Source organism: Patella vulgata, chromosome 7 (genome assembly GCF_932274485.2).
Source record: "Patella vulgata chromosome 7, xgPatVulg1.2, whole genome shotgun sequence".
In the NCBI taxonomy this organism is placed as follows: domain Eukaryota; kingdom Metazoa; phylum Mollusca; class Gastropoda; family Patellidae; genus Patella; species Patella vulgata.
In genome coordinates, this window is record NC_065885.2 from 41,986,294 (window position 1) to 42,010,564 (window position 24,271).

General features: G+C 33.9%; 1 protein-coding gene across 1 annotated transcript in view; it reads right to left on the reverse strand.

The window, feature by feature from the left end:
• The window catches only part of LOC126828371 (actin nucleation-promoting factor WASL), a 129,374-nt gene extending 105,354 nt beyond the window's left edge, over positions 1–24,020 (reverse strand). Inside the window, exon 1 of the mRNA XM_050558146.2 lies at positions 23,703–24,020. Coding sequence (XP_050414103.2) covers positions 23,703–23,801 — 99 coding nt within the window. The 5' untranslated portion in view covers positions 23,802–24,020. The remainder of the gene's footprint in view (positions 1–23,702) is intronic.
• Positions 24,021–24,271: the final 251 nt, after the last annotated feature.

The following is a 24,271-nucleotide window of genomic DNA, read 5'->3' on the forward strand; positions in this document are numbered from 1 at the left end:
TCTATACGTAATAAACAGAAATTGTTGAAATTCAATAGGCTTCTTCGTTTCACTAACTTAAATATTGCATATAAATTTCACAAAGATCGTATGTTAACTTTTGGCATTAGAGCGTTCACAAGGTTCAACAAAGTGAAACAAGGGCCATAACCCTAGACGTAATAAACGGAAATTATTGAAATTAAGTGCTTGTCCACGAGAAAACCATGCAAAATCATGCAAAATCGGGAAGGTGATGGGTCGGCCAATTCCATTCATATTCATAGGGTTTGGTCATGCCCATGAGACTACTCGATAGCCAAAACCGCCGATCTCAGAAATTGACCCTAGCCGAGATACGGCAAACAGGTGTTTTGGGGGCTTTTTTCTCATTTTTTCGTCAATTTTAGGCAATGTTAGCTGCTGTTTTTCAGGTTGTAAATGAGTACTTATGAAACGAATGATGATTCGATATATTAGGCTAGGTAGTAATGTTTCAAAAGATAGGTTGCCAGGCAACGAAACATACGCCCACAGCAGCTAAATCGTCCGGGCAGTCAACAAGAGTTGTCGCATATTTTTACTTTTTTCGGTAATGAAACATTTATAATACACTAAAATCTGATTAAGAGCAACAACTCAGAAAACCATTAGAATTTGTTTGGTTTTTATAAAGTTCTGCCCCATGCTAACATTTTGTATACAAAACTTTTAATACTGTATCATGGATTTAGCTGTTCCAAGTCATAAAAATTCATTGAAAATCAATATACTTGTTCGTCTCAATATCTTAAACTCTGTGTATCAATCTGAAGTCAATCGGAAGTGATCAAGGGCCATAACTTTGGCAGTAATTATCAGAAATCTTTGAAGATCAATAGGATTCTTCGCCTTGTGACCTCAAACACTGTTTATAAATTTAAAGTCAATCAGATATTAACTTTCGCCTCTAGAGCATCAACAAGGTTTTTTGAAGTGATCAAGGGCCATAACTCTGGCAGTAATTATCGAAAATCACTGAAAATGAATAGACTTCTTCGTCTCATGACCTTAAACACTGTGTATAAATTTAAGTCAATCGGATATTAACTTTAGACTTTAGAGCGTCCACAAGATTTTTTGAAGTGATCAAGGGCCATAACTCTGGCAGTATTTATCGGAAATCGCTGAAAATCAATAGGATTTTTCGTCTCATGACCTTAAACACTGTGTATAAATTTAAAGTCAATCGGATATTAACTTTGGCCTCTAGAGAGTCCAAAAGATTATTTGAAGTGATCAAGAGCCATAACTCTGGCAGTAATTATCGGAAATCGCTGAAAATCAATAGGCTTATTCGTCTCATGTCCTTAAACACTGTGTATAAATTTTAAAGTCAATCGGATATTAACTTTCGCCTCTAGAGCGTCCACAAGATTTTTTGAAGTGATCAAGGGCCATAACTCTGGCAGTAATTATCGGAAATCGCTGAAAATGAATAGGCTTCTTCGTCTCATGACCTTAAACACTGTGTATAAATTTAAAGTCAATCGGATATTAACTTTGGCCTCTAGAGCGTCCACAAGATTTTTTGAAGTGATCAAGGCCCGTAACTCTGGCAGTAATTATCGGAAATCGCTGAAAATCAATAGGCTTCTTCGTCTCATGACCTTAAACCTTAATCGGATATTAACTTTGGCCTCTAGAGCGTCCACAAGATTTTTTGAAGTGATCAAGGGCCATAACTCTGGCAGTAATTATCGGAAATCGCTGAAAATGAATAGGCTTCTTCGTCTCATGGCCTTAAACACTGTATATAAATTTAGAGTCAATCGGATATTAACTTTAGCCTCTAGAGCGTCCACAAGCAATTGTGGACGCCGGACGGACGGACGAACGGGGGCGACGACAATATACGACCACATTTCAATGTGGGCATATAAAAAATGAAGAAAGAAAAATCTATCTTTCCACTCAGGGGTGCCATTTGGTTATTCCTGAAGTGAATAAATCAAACCTTATAAAGAACCCTAACTTTATGCCGCGATATCTCCACTGCTGCGGGGTCCCATGAATTCTTTTTGTGGTTGTTAGTAACTGGGTATCAGGTCTCTCGATTAAAAAAATAAAATTTCATATATGTCTATAACTACACTCTCAAAAAAAGTGGGTAATTTGGACAAAAATCGGATAAATTCAACAATTTTACGAAGCTTTTTCCCCAATATTATCAAACTGATATTCAAACAAATGTAGTATAATACAGACGCCTTCACAGCTGCTATGTTTTCGCAACATAATGTTCGTATGACAACTCTTACTGCAACTGGAAGTGAAAATTTGCTAAAATTCGCATTATTTCACTCTTAAATCTCTTGATATGTACAGATCTCATTATAAGCTGCAGTTGAGAGAACTGTCATAGCTCACAGTAGTCAATGAATAGTAAAATGTAGGTCTAAATCCTCAAGATTGGAAAATAAATTCTACACTCTAAAAAGTTCCAGGTCAGCACAACTAAATAGGCAAGATTTTGTCTTTTCTTTCAATTTTCAGGACCGATGTTATCTTTACCTCTACCTGCGACCAACGAGTTAATCATCTATATTTAGACTATACCCTACCTACAAGTAGTAGTCCTACACTCTTAAAGTACGGTGATCATCATCTTCACAAAAAGACCCAAAAATAAACAAAAAACTTTTTTTTTTCAATTGGCTTAATGTAGCAATAGGTGTACGTATATATCAGAATATCGAACAGCAACTATTGGTACTAGTAGTAGAGTAGTTTTATATATGTTGGTCTAACTCGTAACATTTTTTTTAACTTGTTGTACGTAAAGCAGAAAGCGCAGATTGCTCTCTGAGGTCGCAGATTAAATACTAAATTGGGCAATGCCCGTTATTGACCTCGTGAGTCAATCCTTAATCCTCACAAAATATCAAATATATACAAAATTTACTTTCGGGAGGGAATACTAATCCTTACAAAATATCACATCTAATTACATTCATGAACCCTCACAAAATATCAAATGTGATACAAAAACTACGTTCATAATTTTTCACAATATATCAGAGACATTCAATGAATCCTTTCCTTACAAAATATCAAATACAGTATTATACAAAATTTACATTCATGAACCTTCGCAAAATATCATACAAAATTTACATTCATAAATTTTTACAAAATATCAGAAGGATAAAATAGTGGAAGTACCTCATGAATCTAATCTCCTCAGTGTATATCAGGATCTATTAGCAGGACGGTGTTATTATCTTTGAAAAATAGTAAATATCATCAGAACGGTGTTATAATCATTGACAAATTGTAAATATCATCAGAACGGTGTTATAATCATTGACAAATAGTAAATATCAGCAGAATCGTGTTATAATCATTGACAAATAGTAAATATCAGGGGGACGATGTTACTATCATTGAAAAATAGTAAATATGAGCGGGACGATGTTACTATCATTGAAAAATAGTAAATATGAGCAGGACGATGTTACATGTACTATCATTGATAAATAGTAAATATCAGCAGGACGATGTTACTATCATTGATAAATAGTAAATATCAGAGGGACGATGTTACTATCATTGAAATATAGTAAATATGAACAGGACGGTGTCATTGAAAAATAGTAAATATCATCAGGACGGTGTTATAATCATTGACAAATAGTAAATATCATCAGGACGGTGTTATAATCATTGACAAATAGTAAATATCAGCAGAACGGTGTTACTATCATTGAAAAATAGTAAATATCAGCAAAACTATACAGTTATATGGGACAACAATCACTGGTTTATTATACACAAGCACGACGTTTCGATAAGTATTCTCTTATCGTTATCAAGCACAATGACATTTAGTAAACTTGAGGGTCTATATATATGTACAATGCGAAACCATTCTTATTACTAATCATTAGAAGAGTTCAACCAATTAACAGACATATTTAACATCAAAGACCTGAAAAGCACCGTGTGATGACAAGGATATAGTTGTACATGAACCTTAAAACCACCCTGATATTGAAAAAGAAAAATGATTAGGGGGTAACCATTAACTCTCAATAATTATTTTTGAACTTACAACACGTTAATCGCACATCACTATGTTAACCTAGTCCAATCAGTTTTAGCCCAATATCAACCTACAACGCCTTAGCTCGCGATTTCTGTGTTATCCTAGTGCTATTATGCTGTGTTTTAATAACCTTTTAAGTTATTGTGATATTATGCTGAATTACTTTTCAGTCAAGATCCGGTGTTATAAGCCCTTATCAGTTACATACAAGTGGTCTAATGGATTTTTCTCCCCCCCCCCCCCAGTTATCACTTTTAATTATGTATATTTTTGATTCCCTCCCCCCCCCAGTTATTAAATTTTAATAACATATATTCTCTGAACTTTAACACCTTGAATTGTGATTACTATGTTTACTTAGTATATTATAATAAGCCTATATTAGATCCTTCAAACCCTTGGATCAGTTTATTGTGTTATCTTAGTGCTATTATGCTTTGTTTTCATAACATTTTGTGAATGTGGTTTTACTTACAAGACCGTGTGTTTATAAGCTCTATCTGTTATATACTGTTTGTTTAATGTATGGTTTCCCCCTAATCATTTTTCTTTTTCAATATCAGGGTGGTTTTAAGGTTCATGTACAACTATATCCTTGTCATCACACGGTGCTTTTCAGGTCTTTGATGTTAAATATGTCTGTTAATTGGTTGAACTCTTCTAATGATTAGTAATAAGAATGGTTTCGCATTGTACATATATATAGACCCTCAAGTTTACTAAATGTCATTGTGCTTGATAACGATAAGAGAATACTTATCGAAACGTCGTGCTTGTGTATAATAAACCAGTGATTGTTGTCCCATATAACTGTATAGTTTTGTTATGTTTCCAATTGCTAAATGCCACTACAGGAGTAAATATCAGCTGGACGATGTTACTATCATTGACAAATAGTAAATATGAGCAGGACGGTGTTATAATCATTGACAAATAGTAAATATCAGCAGAACGGTGTTACTATCATTGACAAATAGTAAATATCAGCGGGACGATGTTACTATCATAGAAAAATAGTAAATATCATCAGGACGGTGTTATAATCATTGACAAATAGTAAATATGAGCAGGACGGTGTCATTGAAAAATAGTAAATATCATCAGGGCGGTGTTATAATCATTGACAAACATATCAGTAGAACAGTGTTACTATCATTGAAAAATAGTAAATATCAGCGGAACGATGTTACTATCATTGAAAAATAGTAAATATGAGCAGGACGATGTTACTATCATTGATAAATCGTAAATATCAATGAAATGCTCCCTCAGATATCACCAGTAATCACTCTTAGTATTTAGCGTCCGCATAATAAATCCACTGCTACCAATGATAGGTACCCTCAGATGTCTTTAGTACACTCTTTCAATAAAACATGCTCAGTCTCTTTAGGATACACAGTGAAAACGCCGCATTTTGAAGTAGAAAACTGCGAAAAACCACATACAGCAGCCACCATCTTGGATGGCTGGATACCAGAACTGATAGTTTTGACAGAGCGGGTTCTACGACTGCCTGAGCGGGTTCGAAATGCTAGTCTGTCAATTGCTGATGGTATCGAGTCGTTTAGCATCCATATTTTGTCACTATATTGATTAGAACATATAAGTATCAGATGATCCAATATCAAAATTGTCCAAACGTAGACAATGTTATCGCGCATGCGTATGAAGATATATGAAATTTTATTTTTTTAATCGAGAGACCTTGTACCCGTTTACAAACAACCACAAAAATAATTCATGGGACCCCGCGGCAGTGGAGATATCGGGTTATAAAGTTGGGTACTTTATAGGGTTCGATTTATACCCTTCAGGAATAACCAAATGGCACCCCATCAGTGGAAAGATAGATTTTTCTTTTTTCTTTTTTTTGAAACATTACTACCTAGCCTAATATATTGAATCATCATTTGTTTCATAAGTACTCATTTACAACCTGAAAAACAGCAGCTAACATTGCCTAAAATTGACGAAAAAATGAGCAAAAAGCCCCAAAAAACACCTGTTTGCCGTATCTCAGCTATGGTCAATTTCTGAGATCGGTGGTTTTGGCTATCGAGTAGCCTCATGGGCATGACCAAACCCTGTGAATATGAATGGAATCGGCCGACCCCTCACCTTCCCGATTTCTGCATGGTTTTCTCGTGGACTGGCACTTAAATAGGCTTCTTCATCTCACTAACGTAAACAACATATATCAATTTTAAAACAATTGGATGATAACTTTTGGCGTCAGTGCGTTCACAAGAAATTGTGGACGATGGACGGACGGACGGACGGACTGACAGACGGGGCGACAGCAATATACGTCCACATTTCAATGTGGGCGTATAAAAATCATTATCTGTCTGTTCATAGTGTAGAAAATATATTCTACATAAACAACATTTTCTGGCTATCTCCATAGTACATGTAGTTGTTATCATCAGGCATTATACACTATTGGTACTAGCATGCAGTTACCACATCAAGATAATCGAGAATACCAAACTAACAACAGTAATGTAATAATCAGTAATACTAAAATATTCATTATGATGCCTTTCTATACTGCAACTGCACAGTTACTAAAGGGGCATGGGAGTATTTAAATTTGGGTACAGACTACAGTATGGAAGGGTATCTGACTTTTAATCCAGAAAAGACAAAACTAATGATCTTCAGTTATCAAAAAATTAGTTATCCACTTAATTTGAAATATGATAACAAGTATATATTAGATACGTCGGTCCATAAACACCTAGGGGTGTTTCTTCAGAATAACGGGAAATGGAATCATCATGTTGACTTTATACTTAAGGCAGCTTCATTCAAACTGAATCAACTTCGCAAATTAAAATTTTTAATTTCTCAAGATTCACTTAATAAACTCTATAAATGTTTTATTTTGCCTATAATTGAATACTGTTGTGAAGTTTGGGATAACTGTAGTAGTTATAATTCAGATAAATTATAAATTTTTCAGATGAAAGCAGCTCGGGTTGTTACAGGAAATACAATTTATGCACCCAGCCAATCTTTATATTTTGAAATTGCATGGTCAAAATTTTGTGAAAGAAGAAAGCTTAGACGTTTGTATCAGTTACATAAAATAATCCATGGAATCTGTCCTGTGTATTTTACTAATAGTAATACTATACACTTTGTAAACGAATCCCAAGCACTTTACAATTTACGAAACTCCAACATTCGGGAACCCTGTTGTCGTGTTAGAATCAGATGAAAATCATTCTTTCCGAAAACTATTCGTGAATACAATAATTTATCAAAAGATTTAAAAGACATTGCAAACGTTAAAGAATTTTAAAAATCTCTAAAACCTAAAATAAAGCCACCAAAATTCAGAAGTATTGGTTCTAGGCCATTCTCTATATACCACAATAGTATTCAACATGGATGTAGTGTAGTAGTTTAAATTTCGATCTATTTCGTTCACATATAATTGAAAATCGATACTGTAGTTGTAACGCTATATCTGTCCAAAATTCGTATCATTATTTTTTTGATTGCCCGAAGTATAGTACTCAACGCTGTGCCATTTTCAGTAAACTGACATGGCTTGGAAATATTCCTTTCACTGAATTACACAAAATATTTCTACATGGTTCATCGCTACTATCAAAAAAAATAAATAAAATGTTAGTTTTACTTATTCAAAGATATATCAAAGACTCGAAACGTTTTACATATAATTAAAAACAAATACTATAATAATGTACCAATAAGTAAACGTATTAGTATGCATTAATTAATATAATTTACAAGGAAGTTTTGTAAATAGATATACATATGTTAGTTAAATTAAAAATTAATTCGCCATACTATTTTATATAAAAGTTTGACTGATATTTTGGGAGAAGATTCATTATTTGTTATAAATTGTTCTTATCCCTTTGTAAAGAATATTTTTGCAATAAAATATGTTATAGTTTAGTATCGCTGCCAATATTAAATGCTCTGCTAAAATGTCTTTTTCATTGATTATATGTAAAAAGTACAATGTACAATGTCCTAAAACCGGTAATGATGAAGTCACAATATCTCTAAAGCCAAAGTTAAATGTCAAATGAGAAATGTTTGATTGGAAAAGGCTGTTTTTTGGCATGTCTAAATTTTACATTTCCCTCATTACATTTTACATTTGCATTCTGCCGCATTTCATTTGATCTTCACGCTTTCTACATAGCATCTTACACAGAGCACTAACTATGATATGCAAATGTAGGATATCACGTGACTTATTAACATATACGGAAACGAGGCCGAGATCAACCTAGCACACTATAAGCCAGCACACGATAAGGGGAAATCAACCTGGCATACTATAAGAAATTTACTTACCTTGAAAACACGATCAAATTTGGATGGTACTAAACTATATTACCATGATTACGGATAGGGGGAGGGTATGCAATGTCAAATTACGGGTCATAATACGATATTCATGATATCGTGTTACATATTAGTGAAAAGCACTTTCATGTATACTCTTTCCTCTCTTTAAGTAGCCTACATGTATATTCATTATTTGTTGGGCATAATGATTATACTTTAATTGTAACATGGACGGGAAATCTTCCTTTGTTCTTTTCGTTGTATAAGCAGATTGTTTTCCCTCTAGTAGATTGGGTGGAGCTTAACCGTGCAATAACTAGACATGTTCAATGTTATTGCACTCTTTTGCCGGTTTACACTAGTTTTAGTAGAAATCATATAGAGAAGTGAAGTGGGGTGGGTTTTCTGTGCAATAACACCGTGCATGTTGAGCAGGTCTCAATGTTTAAACCTGTTAACTCATGAAAGCCGTGCTATAAATATAACTTAGCCTGTACTAAATTTAGAGAGAGGGTGTGGGGGCAGTGGCGATAGTTTAAAATGTTAACTCATGAAAGCCGTGCTATAAATATAACTTAGCCTGTACTAAATTTAGAGAGAGGGTGTGGGGGCAGTGGCAGTGGCGAGAGTTTAAAATGTCAAAAATATGGGTCTTAATACGAAATTCCAGTTATCGTGTTATACATCACTGGAAAGTATGTTTCTATGGCTCTATGAATCTATCAATTATTTTCTGGCACATTCATAATTACCTACTTTAGAGAAAGAAAAGTCCTCCATGTTTTGTTGAAAGACAATCTGATTAAAATACAGATCTATATTTTGTTTCATTTTTTTATACTTTCGATGGCCTTACACTAAATGAAGATCTGACCGGTTGTTGCGTTAGGTCACGTCAGAGGTCATATGAGCAGCTTTTGACCCTATGACGTCAGACATTTGATTAACCAATCAGCATTGATGTTACTTGCCTAAAGCTTGCCGTAACAGACCGTTTCATTGGCTAATACCTCACACTATTCAGAACACGTCAATGATAACAACTCTTCCAGATCCTAGTGTAGTAAAGACAAGTAAAACGAAATTTTGAACTATAAAAACGAAACGAAATAGGATCTGGGTTTTAATCAGATTGGTCAAAAGAAATGTGTTGCTATCCTTTAGTAACCTAATTGCTAAATATAGACTATACTGTCAATTTATGTTATTTATCAAAGGCTCGGATTAACCAAAGAAATCACATGATTTTATTGCAGACACGGTTGTCCCGTGAATTTCTTATAGGTAATTGCCATGTTGATTGCTTCAATATCGTGGGTGTAAATATCTTGTGTGTGTGAAATAGCTTTATTTAACGTTTGCTTCCAACGAGGTGATATCGGCCTCGTTTTCGTATATGTTAAGTCACGTGATATCCTACATTTGCATATCAAACTTTGTGCTCTGCGTAAGATGTTACGTAGAAAACGTGAAGGACAAATGAGATGCGGCAGAACACAAATGTAAAATGTGATGAGGGAAATGTCAAAAGTAGACACGTCAAAAACAGCATTTTCCAATAAAACATTTCACATTTGATGCATTGCATTTGACGTTTTACATTTAACTTTGGTCTTAAGAGGTAATTTGACTTTATCGTTACCGGTATTAAGACTTTGTACATTGTACTTTTTACACGTAATCAATAGAAAAGACATTTTAGCAGAGCATTTAATGTTGGCAGCGATACCCTTCCATACTACAGAGGGCCTAGCAAGAAAAAGCGCCTTGTCGTTTGAATGGTATGAAAAAAAATGATGTCTAGAATATACTACTGCCAGCATGTTAAAAATCCCTGACAGTTAATAAAAATAATAATGATGACTTTATTTAAGAAGGATTGAAGATTAGGCTATAATAGCCTTTCTAACATCCTGCCTTCGTAAAAAATATAATACAAAAGATATAGCCAATTTAAGTACATGTAAGAGTAGGCCATAGCACCAAGTTTAGGGCAAAATTTCCCACATATAGCACACTGCATGACCAGTTAGCACAGAAAAGAAGAATGCCTAACCCCATTTCTTTCCATACTGTTAGTTGGCAAATAATAAAGAAAGGTGTTGGGAGGAGTATGTAAGAAAAGTATCAAGTTACAACTAATGGAGTAGTGTGTGTACCTACTGGAAGCCTAAAGTAAACGACAATTGCAAGTTTCTATCGTTTTAAATTCGAGGAATATCTAGTATGCCTTCCTAGAAAATACTGTGTTAGATTTACAAGATTTCAATGTAGAAGCCATGCATGCTACCTTTACAAACATACCAAACAAAATAGATAGAATCTGTAGACCTACATTATGTAATGATAATGAATGTAATTCAGATGATAACTATATGTATTCAAATGTTCTTTTTTTCCTAAAGAAATGGGTTTTTTTATATTTAACATGTTAACAGATCTCCCTCAACCAATATAAAATGAACAGTTCAAGGTCTAAAATTAATAAAACTATGTACGTTTATCTCAGTTATAAGTCAATTTAGTAAATGTTTAAAAATAGTAATTGTCATGTTTGACTGTACAGTGACCGCCCTAGACATTCGCCAATTCGCCAATGGCGACAATTATTTTTATTGGCGAATAAAGTGATGATACTGGCGAAAAATTTGGCGAATGAATTTTAGAGAGTGTTATTTCGTAAATCTGCTAATATTAAACTTGAAATCGTCTCGTTAAACGCTTCTTTCGATCGACTCGATGGAGTGTCTATTTTTAGTACATTAATTACTCTAGTCTCAATCTTACAAGTCGCAAATCAGTCAATGTTACAATATTACGCATTAAAACGACCGAAAGATCGAGTCTGGAGACTATAAAACACAGTTACGCCCCTTTTGTGTGGCACTGCGTTGTTTACATTCGCTTCACTACAAGTTTTCTTTACTTACGCAGCAAATAAATAAAACGCACATTAATTACAACTAATACTAGTAAACCCAAAATAAGGATAGATTCCTTTTTCCTTCCTACGACTACTGTTAGTCCAGAATCTACTTCCGTGAGTGAGCGTGTCATCTCGGACGCAAGTCCTTCGTTGGCTTCATCAACATGTGGACAAAAATTAGACCTTTAACCGAGACCGTCGAGCTAACCCTCAATGACCTCATGCTTATAAAAATGGATGGACCGGACATAAATTTCAAATCAGCGGTGTCTTAAAAAGAATCGTCGTGTCTTTTCTGTTATGACGATGAAGTAAATTAAATCATGTGACTGTGAAGTACGTCCTATAAACATTTTTTTGTTATCTGCATTCATTCTCTCAATAATGTGAACTTTTGCATGAACAAGGAGATAAAATAATATTCTTGTGTACTATATATAGAGGATATTTGTCGTTTTAGAGTGAATAACATATTTTATTTCATCGAGAAGCAAGAAAACTTATATTTTCACGAATGCGTAGCATGAGTGAAAACATAAACGTTTTCTTGCTTAGAGATGAAATAAAATATGTTATTCACGACAAAACGACAAATGTTCTATTTATTTTATGATTTTACAATCATTTTAGGTAAAAACAACTAGCCAGTGGAATAACACTTTTATTTCACTGATAAAACGCGATATTCCACTACTGATCATAAAATAAAAGTACATATTAAACATTTATTTTGTCCGCGATATCACCTCGGTGGAAGCGGACGTAAAATACAACAAACACACACACACATTTATTTTCATTTTTAATTAACAAACATATGAATAAAAATGATATAAAATATTTGGCTAAAACTTTCTGAATTGGCTAATAAAATTTTGAATTGGCTAAAAATTTGGCTAAAGGTTTTAAGAGTCTAGGGCGGTCACTGACTGTATATATATTACTGGTATGTACATTGTATTATACATGTATGTATCTCCTGGTTAAGATTGTGAATAAAGACTATTAGTATTATTATTGCCACACCCACAATCCAGACAATATTCTGTCAGGGAAATTTTTTGAGAACCAGCAGTAGCAAATGAAAACTACCTTTACTTAAATATCTCAAAAAACCTCTCCCAAGTGAGTTCAAATCAACTATAATCAGGCTTATGCTTCACAAATCACTATAACAGACAATTAAGCCATTACCATACTATTACACTTCAAAGGGACCATATCAAACTTTTGGCAGCCAATATCGCTTTTTATAGAGATTTTTGGAGTACACAATAGGATTACATGTAACAATTTGATAAGGGCATCAATTTACTTTAGACATATTCATGAAGACAGTTTTCAATGCTGTGTGTAGAACAAATTTCTCAGTAGAATCTAATAATGTGAATCTACCTTTACACCTGTCTTCATTAGCCCAGTTTAGGAGCAAAACAGTAGGACGTTAAACCCCATTTCATTTCATTTCACACCCCACTTAGAAGGCATTCTAAAACTTGTAGAGCAGTATACAGAATGAAGTGGTTTAGCGCTAAACTAAAACTATCACTACATAGACATGTTGCAAAATCGAATGCATGACAACTCAGACCAAAGCCCATTCAGACCAATAGAAGACCACTCGGACCAAGACAGAAGACCACTCGGGCCAAGATAGTAGACCACTGAGACAATGATAGTTATTTATTTATCTTTACTTATTATATTTTACCGGTAATACATAACAGCAAATAAATAATTAATCTTTATTACATCAACAATTTATAAAAAGATAGGTTGCCAGGCAACGAAACATACACCCACAGCAGCTAAGTCGTCCGAGCAGTCAACAAAAAAAGAGTTGTCGCATATTTTTTCTATTGTCGGTAATGAAACATTTATAATACACTAAAATCTGATTAACGGACCGTCGACAATGTACGACCACATTTCAATGTGGGCATATAATGAAAACAGAAACGATTGAATGTAAATCAGTTTACACACATTCATATTGCATTATTATACGCATTGCGACCCATTTGTGTCAATCTAGGTCCCAAATATTAGCGATTTAGCTCCTTTTACACAGTTAAAGTCCCGTTATCCTGACCATCCATTACACGGCAATTCGTTCTTCAGACTTTTTGCTAGTTTTATATAGTTAACGATCCATAAATCTGACAGTCCGTCCATTAGTGCGAATGTTCGTTCTGGCAGATGACCCATAAATATAACAGACTGTTATTTCCATCGTCCCTTAGTATGAAAGCGTGTTAATACAACCTTCTTGTATTCTAGTATAATATACACAGTTAAGTTTCCATACGGTGTTATCAACGACCCCTTGTACTTTAGTACAATATAGGCTTGTTATAGGCATAATAAACTATAATTTGTTTTCAGTAATCTGTTAATTTTTTAAGCTTATTACTTTGTAAATAATTTATATCCATATGTACATGTAATTGTCAGCTATATTACTTTGGTGGAAGCGGACATTAAATAACAGTATTTCACACACACGACATAGGGATGCGTTGACAGGCTAAACTTTCGAACATCATCCAAAAAAAAGAAGTTTTTGTAAATCATATGTAGTGTGATGTTTTGAAAATATAAATTCCTCACCCCCTCATTAGAATATTACCGGGTAAGTAACCAATCATCTTTTCTGAAGGACGTCTTCACTCCTTTCTCCTAGACATTAACCTCGATAATACAGCAAGAAATAGCAGCTTAGAACACATAAGTACAAAGGCCCCGAGCTCGATGGAAAATCTGAAGTCAGGGTAAAAGTCAAGGCCACGGTGATATTCACATGTAAAGGCAAATCCAACTGGTCAATGCCAAATAGTTGTTTATAGAAAATAGTGGCTTGGTGCAAAAATTAAAATATACAAAAATTATTATTATTATGAACTGCAGCGTTAGGCAGGAAGAGCAGTGTGTATTATTATTCAAGTCTAAATAGTCAACAAACAAAATTGCGTCAATCGGATAATCGTATTTCTCGGAAGAAGCTAAAAGGTCGGTAAAATGAAAAGTTATTGATCGATTCGGCAGACATTTGAAGTTACAAAAAATCGACGTCCTGTGTACACATTGGCGTGGACGTAAAATATCCCTCAGCAGTTGGAAATCGATATAAGAGTAGGCCATAGCGCCGCTGTCCGGGCAAAATTTCCCTCATAGCACATTGCATTGTGTGTGCTTGTCTTCATTAGCCAAGTCAGAGCAGAACAGTAGGATGTTAACTAAAGATGTAAACAGTCACTCAGTTAACCGGTCACGGTTTGGTTGCACTGCTGAACCAGTTGAAAAGATAGGTTGCCAGGCAACAAAACATACGCCCTGGTAATTAGGGTTTCACACTGCGTAGCCACTATTAGTGAAACACTATTGTTTTTGTTCGGATTATTATTCTTATTAGGGTTTCACACTGCGTAGCTTGTGTGAAACACTATTGTTTTTGTTCGGATTATTATTCTTATTATTATTTTTTTTTTTCCATTTTGATCATATCTCAGAAACTACTTGTCGGATTGATCCAATTTCTTGGGTTTCACTGGGAAAGTGGGTGTGACTTAGAGATTAAAGCTATATTGAACGTTCTGTGACAATACGAAATGTCCGAAATAACCGAAGTGGTTAATTTTTGAAATAATTGCCGGATTTTAACATTTGATACATTTTAACATAGGCAGAAACAAGACACGTAGCTATGGTTCTTTAGATTGTTGATTTTCGATGAATCTTCGGAGATATTAGGCGCCAAATTTTGAAAATTTAAATTTTTACAAAAAACTTTTTTATTTATGAATATTTTTTGATGATATTTCATCCAGGGCTAAAGGGTCGTCTGATTTGAGCGAAAATGTAAACAATTTTTGTCTAAATAATTTTCCTTGGCCGCTATTGGCTAATTCAGTTTTACGCTCTTAGATTCATTAATGATCGTTCGATTTGTTTGAAACAAAGTTCATATGCTCCGTTTTCCAAAATGTCATTTATTTGGTTACCGATAAAGTTTCCTGTCGACACCGGAAGTGGCATAATTTCAACAAAAACTATAATTTTGACAGTTCGGTACCACTTTTTGAAAGCAAATATTATTTTTTCAAAATTTGTTATTACCAAATCGATGCGCAATGCAATGGTGCACAAAACATGGACTCAGTTTTTTTAATTTCGATTTCGTTTTTGGGTTATTTCGATTAAAAGGTGAAAAAACGAGTAAAATTAAGCTATTTACAACCCATTCAGCGTCTTGATATTTTAAAATATTTCTTTGTAACTTTCATAAACTCGCAGCAACAATCCATACGAAGAGAATGTATGTGAAAATTAGTTTGTAATATGAGCAGTTGCCGAGAAATGGGCAATTTTGCATGAGTGACTTTTTACGCTAGTTTGCCTGTAAAAGAGTCAATTATTATTGGATTTCCATAAAAGTGACACCATTTGATGCGTAATGTCAATATTAACTAGGTCAAGCCAATTTAACATTTTCAATGTCACCGGAAATGACGTCATTTGGGCAAAAACTGTATTTAGAGCCATTAAAACCAATAATTTATTCAAATGAGTCGTATTTGTTATTTGTTTAAAATTTTGATATTTGATTCCAATCAACTAATAGAATGAACCCATACGATCATATAGATATCACAAAATGGTTTCTAACTTGTTTAGTTGCGGAGAAATAGACGATTTTCAACAGGTAACTTTTCAAGGTTTTTGGTCCATAAAAGTGTCAATTATTATTCGATTTTCATAAAACTTTCAGTGTGTGATATCTAATGCCATTTACGATTTCATACAAGTAATTTAAGATTTTCATTATCACCGGAAATAACGTCATTTTGGCAAAAACTGTATTTTTAGCCGTCAAAACATATTTTATTCAAATGAGTCTGATTTGTATTGTTTTTAAAATTATGATATTTGATTCCAATCAACAAATAGATTAAACCCACAAGATCATACAGATACCAAAAAATAGTTTCTAACTTGTACGGTTGCAGAGAAATAGACGATTTTCTACAGGTCACTTTTCAAGGTTTTTGTTCTATAAAAGTGGCAATTATTATTCGATTTACATAAAAATTTTCACCATGTGATGCCTTATGGCATTTATGATTTCATAAAACTAATTTAGAATTTTCATTATCACCGGAAGTAATGTAATTTTGTCAGGATCACTTACATGTAAGAAATGTATACAATGAATTGATATTTCCGGATTTGGTTGATTCTGCGTACATTTTATTTGATGTGTGCAATGCTTATATGGAAACCTGTTTAATGGTTTCACCGGTACTGGAAGTGAAATATGTTTAGGGTAACGTGGCACCGGTTCTAGTTCGCAGTTCTAGTGATGATTGTTTTTACCAAAAAACAATCATCCAACACATTGGCCGTTTTATTTTCCACTTGAGTATATCTCAGAAACTACTTGTCGGATCAATCCGATATCTTTGGTTTTACAGGAAAGATGGCATAACTTATAGATTAAATCTATTTCGAACATTCTGCGACAATGCGAAATGTCCGAAATCACCAAAGTTGTTTTTTTGCTAAATATTGCCGTAATATTAACAATAATTGCCGGATTTTAACATTTAATACATTTTGACATAGCCAGAGACAAGGCACAAAGCTATGGGTCTTTAGATTTTGGATTTAAATTTTTACAAACATTTTTTTTATTAATGAATATTTCTTTATGGTATTTTATCCAGGGCTAAAGGGTCATCTGATTTGAGCAAAAATGTGAACAATTTATATCTCATTAATTTGCATAGCCACCATTGGCTAATTCAGTTTTTCGGTCCTAGATTGATTATTTATTGTTCGATTTGTTTAAAACAAAGTTCATATGCTTCTTTTTACAAAATATCATTTTTTTTGTTACCGATAGAGTTATCTATCGGCATCGGAAGTGACATAATTTTAACAATAACTATAATTTTGACAGTTTGGTACCACTTTTTGAAAGCAAATATTATTTTTTCAAAATTTGATATTACCAAAAGAATGCGCCATGTAAATGTGCACAAAACATCGGACTCAGTTTTCTTAATTTCGATTTCGGGCTATTTCGATTAAAAGGTGAAAAACGGTGTAAAATTAAGCTATTTAAAACCCATTCAGCGTCTTCATATTTTAAAATATTTCTTCGTAGCTTTCAAAAACTCGTAGCAATAATCCATACGAAGAGAATGTTTGTTAAAATTAGTTTGTAATATGAGCGGTTGCCAAGAAATAGGCAATTTTTGCATGCGCCACTTTTCACGTTATTTTGCCTGTAAAGGAGTCAATTATTATTCGATTTTCATTTTTTTTTACCATTTGATGCCTTATGCTAATTTTGACTAGGTCAAATCAATTTAACATTTTCACTGTCAGCGGAAATGACATCATTTGGGCAAAAAATGTATTTTTGGCCTCTAAAAGGGATATTTTATTCAAATGAGTCCTATTTGTTATTTTTTTTTTTAAATTTTGATATTTGATTTCAATCAACTAATAGAATGAACCCATACGATCATATAGATATCACAAAATGGTTTTTAACTTGTTCAGTTGCGGAGAAATAGACGATTTTCAACAGGTAACTTTTCGAGGTTTTTGGTGCATAAAAGTTTCAATTATTATTCGATTTTCATAAAATTTTCAGTGTTTGACACCTAATGCCATTTACGATTTCATACAAGTAATTTAACATTTTCGTTATCACCGGAAGTAACGTCTTTCCCGGTAAGATTACAACATCAATTGTTGATTTAAATTAACTAATAATTTGTGTTTTCAATGTGGAAGACTTTGGATGATATTGAGTTAGAGACTTAGCTACTTTAAATTCCCCCCACCCCCCCTTTGGAAGTTTTGACATTTGTATACCTTATTAGCACTGGCTGCCAAGTATTAAATAGCCTCAACTGATTGACAAATTAATTGTTTTACAGTATTAACCTCATCACTCCATAAACAAAGTCTCAAAATGAAACAAGTATGTTGTGATGAAATAATATTAAAATAGAGAGTATATAATAGTAAAATTGTTTAGATTACCACTTGAGTGCATGATGCTGTGCCGATGGGGTCAAAGCTGACATACGGGTTAATGGTACATGTACCATATGATACAGCATGGCTTGTGATAGAAACACGGTGTAGTAAATTCTTTGGAATTAGATGATGGTGAATAATCAAACTTATTTTGTATTTAAAAATCCAAAGGTATGCTTTCAAATACTGATTTCATAGCTAATCTTATGAAGTATTAGTGAAGCTTTTGTTTTTAAAAGATAGGTTGCCAGGCAACAAAACATACGCCCACACCAGCTAAATCGTCCGAGCAGTCGACAAAGGTTGTCACATATTTATTCTTTTGTAGGTAATTAGGGGAATTTAATAGACAATTTTATACAGATGACATTATAATTTTCGTCGTTTGAGGGTTCACAAGGTTCTAAAAACTAAAACAAGGGCCGTAACTCTGGAAGTAATCTACAGAAATTGTTCAAATTCGACAGGCTTTTTCGTTTTACTAATTCAAATAATGCATTTAAATTTCGTCCGAGCAGTCGACAAGGGTTGTCACATATTTATTCTATTGTAGGTAATTAGGGGAATTTAATAGACAAATTCATACAGATGACATTGTAATTTTCGTCGTTTGAGGGTTCACAAGGTTTTAAAGATAGGTTGCCAGGCAACAAAACATACGCCCACAGCAGCTAAATCGTCCCAGCGGTCGACAAGGGTTGTCGCATATTTATTCCTTTGTAGGTAATTGGGGGCCTTTACAAGACAGTTCCATACAGATCAGATTATAAATTTTGTCGTTTGAGGGTTTACAAAGTTCTACAAACTGAAACAAGGGTCTCAACTCTGGAAGAAATCTACAGAAATTGTTGAAATTTGACACGCTTTTTTGTTTTACTAATTTAAATAATGCATATAAATTTCATACAGGTCACATGATCACTTTTGTCATTGAAACGTTCACAATCTCCATAACTCTAGAAATTATTGACAGAAATTGCTGAAATTCAATAGACCTGTTTCACAAATTTAAATGATGCATATAAATTTCATACATGTACATATCGGATGATAACTGTTGTCATTAGAGTATTCACAAGATTTAACAAAGTAAAACAAGGGCAATAACTCTAGAAGTAATTATTGTAAATTGCTTAAATACTATAGGCTTTTTCATTTCACTAATTTAAATTATGCATATAAATTTCATACATATCGGATGATAACTGTTGTCATTAGAGTGTTCACAAGATTTAACAAAGTGAAACAAGGGCAATAACTCTAGAAGTAATTATTGTAAATTGCTGAAATACTATAGGCTTTTTCGTTTCACTAATTTAAATCATGCCTATAAATTTCACGAAAACTTAAACTAAGATACAATTGAAATTTTAAGAAATACTGCAATTCGATTGGCTGACCAATATGCAAATTGGATATATGCAAATTGATTTTACTGGTCAGCCAATCGAATTGCAGTATTTCTTAAAATTTCGATTGTATCTTAGTTTAAGTTTTCATGAATAAGGGCCCGGGTGGTAACTTTTGGTGTTAGAGCGTTCACAAGGATCAATAAAGTGAAACAAGGGCCATAACTCTAGACGTAATAAACGGAAATTGGTGAAATTCAATAGGCTTCTTCGTCTCACTAATTTAAATAATGTATATAATTTTCAGAAGGATCGAATGATAACTTTTGACGTTAGAGCGTTCACAAGGACCAATAAAGTGAAACAAGGGCCATAACTCTAGACATAATAAACGGAAATTGCTGAAATTCAATAGGCTTCTTTGTTTCAATAATCTAAATAATGCATATAAATTTCAGAAAGATTGGATGATAACTTTTAACGTTAGAGCGTTCACAAGGACCAATAACTGAAACAAGGGCCATAACTCTAGACATAATAAACGGGAATTGCTGAAATTCAATAGGCTTCTTCATTTCAATAATCTAAATAATGCATATAAATATCAGAAAGATCGGATGATAACTTTTGACGTTAGAGCGTTCACAAGGTTCAATAAAGTGAAACAAGGGCCATAACTCTAGATGTAGTAAACAGAAATTGCTGAAATTCAATAGCCTTCTTTCGTTTCGCTAATTTAAATAATGCATATGAATTTCAGAAAGATCAATGAATTTACACGTAAGAAATCCAATCATTTTCAAGCGTGCTCCTATTCGTTGATGACATCATAGCTGTGATGACGTCATCATTCAAACATGCATGTGCACGCGTAATGGACATACTAAGCATAACCTATCCATTGATACCTCATTTGTGAAAATCAGTCTTCAGGTGGCAGATATATGATCAAATGAATTTACATTTAAGAAATCCAACCATTTTCAAGCGTGGTCCTATTCTTTTGGCCACGACTGTAGACGTAATAAACAGAAATTATTGAAATTCAATAGGCTTCTTCGTTTCACTAATGTAAACAACATACATCAATTTTAAAACAATTGGATGATAACTTTTGGCGTTAGAGCGTTCACAAGAAATTGTGGACGACGGACGGACGGACGGACGGGGGCAACGGCAATATACGTCCACATTTCAATGTGGGCGTATAAAAACTAAAACAAGGGCCGTAACTCTGGAAGTAATCTACAGAAATTGTTCAAATTCGACAGGCTTTTTCGTTTTAATAATTCAAATAATGCATATAAATTTCATACAGATCGGATGATAACTGTTGTCATTAGAGCGTTCACAAGATTCAACAAAAGTGAAACAAGGGCAATAACTCTAGATGTAATTAACGGAAATTGCTGAAATTCAATAGGCTTCTTTGCTTTACTAATTTAAATGATGCATATAAATTTCATACAGATCGGTTGGTAACTTTTGTTGTTAGGGCGTTCACAAGGGGCAACAAAGTGAAACAAGGGCCATAACTCCAGAAGAAATTAACGGAAATTGCTGAAATTCGATAGGCTTCTTCATTTCACTAATTTAAAAGATGCATATCAATTTCAAACAGATCGGATGATAACTGTTGTCATTAGAGCGTTCACAAGATTCAACAAAGTGAAACAAGGGCCATAACTCTAGACTTAATTAACGGAAATTGCTGAAATTCAATAGGCTTCTTCATCTCACTAATGCAAACAACATATATCAATTTCAAAACAATCAGATGATAAATATAGTCTGTAGAGTGATTACAAGAAATTGTGGACGATGGACGGACGGACAGACCGACGGACGGAGGCGACGGCAATATACGACCACATTTCCATGTGGGCGTATAAAAATCAACATGATTTCAACTGGTCTATACATGACCCCAAAGTACCGAGCAAGATGGAGAAATTAAACATCAAGAATGAATAAATGAATGGAATTTGTAGGGAGACTGGGGCACATTGAACCAGTTTTTTCACATACATGGTTGTCCTCCTTCCATATTAAATGTTTTTATTAGAAGATCTCTTTACTGTATTGTATTGTTTGAAGACATATCATAGTTGCTATTGTGTATCAGATTCAATTCAATTAATAGGACGTTAAACCCCATTTCATTTCAATTCAATTAATTTTTAACTTTTTTTAAAAAACACATTTTAATCCACTTGACCGTAATTGTACAATGTACCCTGCTGTACAAAATAGTCGGGGCAGGTTTAACCACATAATGGGGCACATTGAACAGTGGTAAAAATTCCATGTTAAACATAGATCTGAATTTGGGTCACAAACCTAGTCACTTGTTTCGTAGTGATCTAATGAATCTGCAAACAATCAATGTTTAGTTAAAAACAAATATCCACAGATTTGACATCCGTGCAACGATCGAAACAAGCAGTAGTCCAGATTCCCTGGGCTACTACAAATCGCCTTAAATTGCACTTAAGTTGGCAGTTTGGTGGGATAGTGGGATCCCAGTCAACTTTTGCAGTGAATCAAACCAAAATTTGTCCAATATTCTGTCTAAATTTGGACAGCCTGATTTGCTGACAAGCAACTCTTAGTCAGGGAGACCCATTGCGCCCCTGTATGTCACAGCCAAGTTTCGAACACTGCTCCCATGAAGTTTTAATTCCTTTTATATGACAGGCCTACAGAGTTGGATCAATTGATATTCTAATATTGTTTTTATTTTCAAAGATATTAGAAATTATCAAATGATATATAGTCTATAATGCACTGGGGTACATTAAACCATGGTTCAAAGTACCCCATTGACAGTGGTTCAATCTGCCCCATCACAGTTTCATGATCAAAATTTTAAAAAAAATTCAATATGCCCTCTATGGATCAAGCCCCTGTTTATCTGGATTGTAGATTAGACATAATATATGAACTGATTTTAAGTACAAGAATTTCCTAGACTAAACAGCTAACATGTATGAAAAATGATGTGGAAGTTGTGCATTTTCACTTTTAAGAGCTCTTTTGAAAAAATCATTGCCTAAAAAATAATTGACAGCATGTTGCTACTGCTTATTGACGGGGAAATAGGACTAAGAAGCTATCTCACTTCTGTGTAGTGTTGGGTTGCATAGTATTATTTATAAAGGATATATCCATGGTGGTTCAATGTACCCATATGTTCAATGTGCCCCGGTCTCCACTGTTAACTTATAAGTTGTAATACTAATAATTTAAAAATATATTATCAAGTCTTATTTTGGTGCAACAAATATTTTGATAGAAATTTTTTATCGGTTAACCGATTGGCGATTGCCCTTGGGTTTTTAAAGACCAGTTAACCAGTTCAATAATTTTTTAACCCTTACATGGTATGATCATTAATGAGTTAAAGAGAGAGAAATGGGGTTTAACATCCACTCGACACAAACTAGGTCATTTCGACACTAACATATGGTTCATTTTTATTTCAATGGGTATTGTTTTATTATATATATGTTAAGCTATATGTACAGTACAATTTGGGGTCAGTGTAATTGGAAATTAAGGGAGTTATATGCCAGTAACTTTTTTTCTAGTCAGATGACTACAAAATTTGCTCAAAGGATAGCCTTAGGACTGTCCACTACTGTGGTTGGAGCAAGACGGAAGACATCGTAGTGGAACCATTTCTATAGAGGGTCTATAGCAGTGGCAGGAAACGGGAGGAGCCGGAGAAAATCCACAAGGTTCCTTGTTAGGTACAACTGAGGAATCGAAACCATGCCAGTTTACTCAATGAATGACAGACTTTTGTCATACAACGCGCACATGCTAACCATTCAGCCCCCCCCCCCCCCCGAATTAATTTAAATGAGTTAAGATCACTATTCTGATTCGATCAGCCCCACCCTATTGATATTATATTAGTAATTTATCTAGAATGTTAATGTTTTATTTATTAGTTTCTTACTCTTACCACACATCCTTTTCCGAGCAAAGCAAAAAGCGCCTCATTTTCATCATTCAGCAATAATAGCGATGCCTTGTTTGTAGCCTTTGGTCTTTGGTGAGACATATTTAATTAGAATAAATAAATATTTTACATCGAAACAATAACTTGACAAAATTCGATCTATGATTCTACGTAGGGTTTTCCGGGTTGCTCTTCCGGGTTTTACTCTTAGATTGATGAATCTGGGGCCTCCCTGTATGGCGAATGACAAGCGAATGACGAATGACAAGGAATTTCTAAAAACAACTCCATTTAGGCCAATATAATTCAACAACGTTGGGCTGAAGTCAGCGGACGTTATGCTGAACGGACGTTTTATGACCTTGACCTCATCGTCGAAAGCTGCGGTTAACAAAACACAATGTTTAGCCGTTAGAGTTAGCGTACGGAATGAATAACAAATATCCGCACTACTAATTTATTTAAACCACTGAAGACACACAACAATTGGAACGAAATGAAACAGTCTTTATCCCCCATTTCTGTAGCACCATAGATAATTTCGGAAAGTCACTTGAATACACCGCAAAACA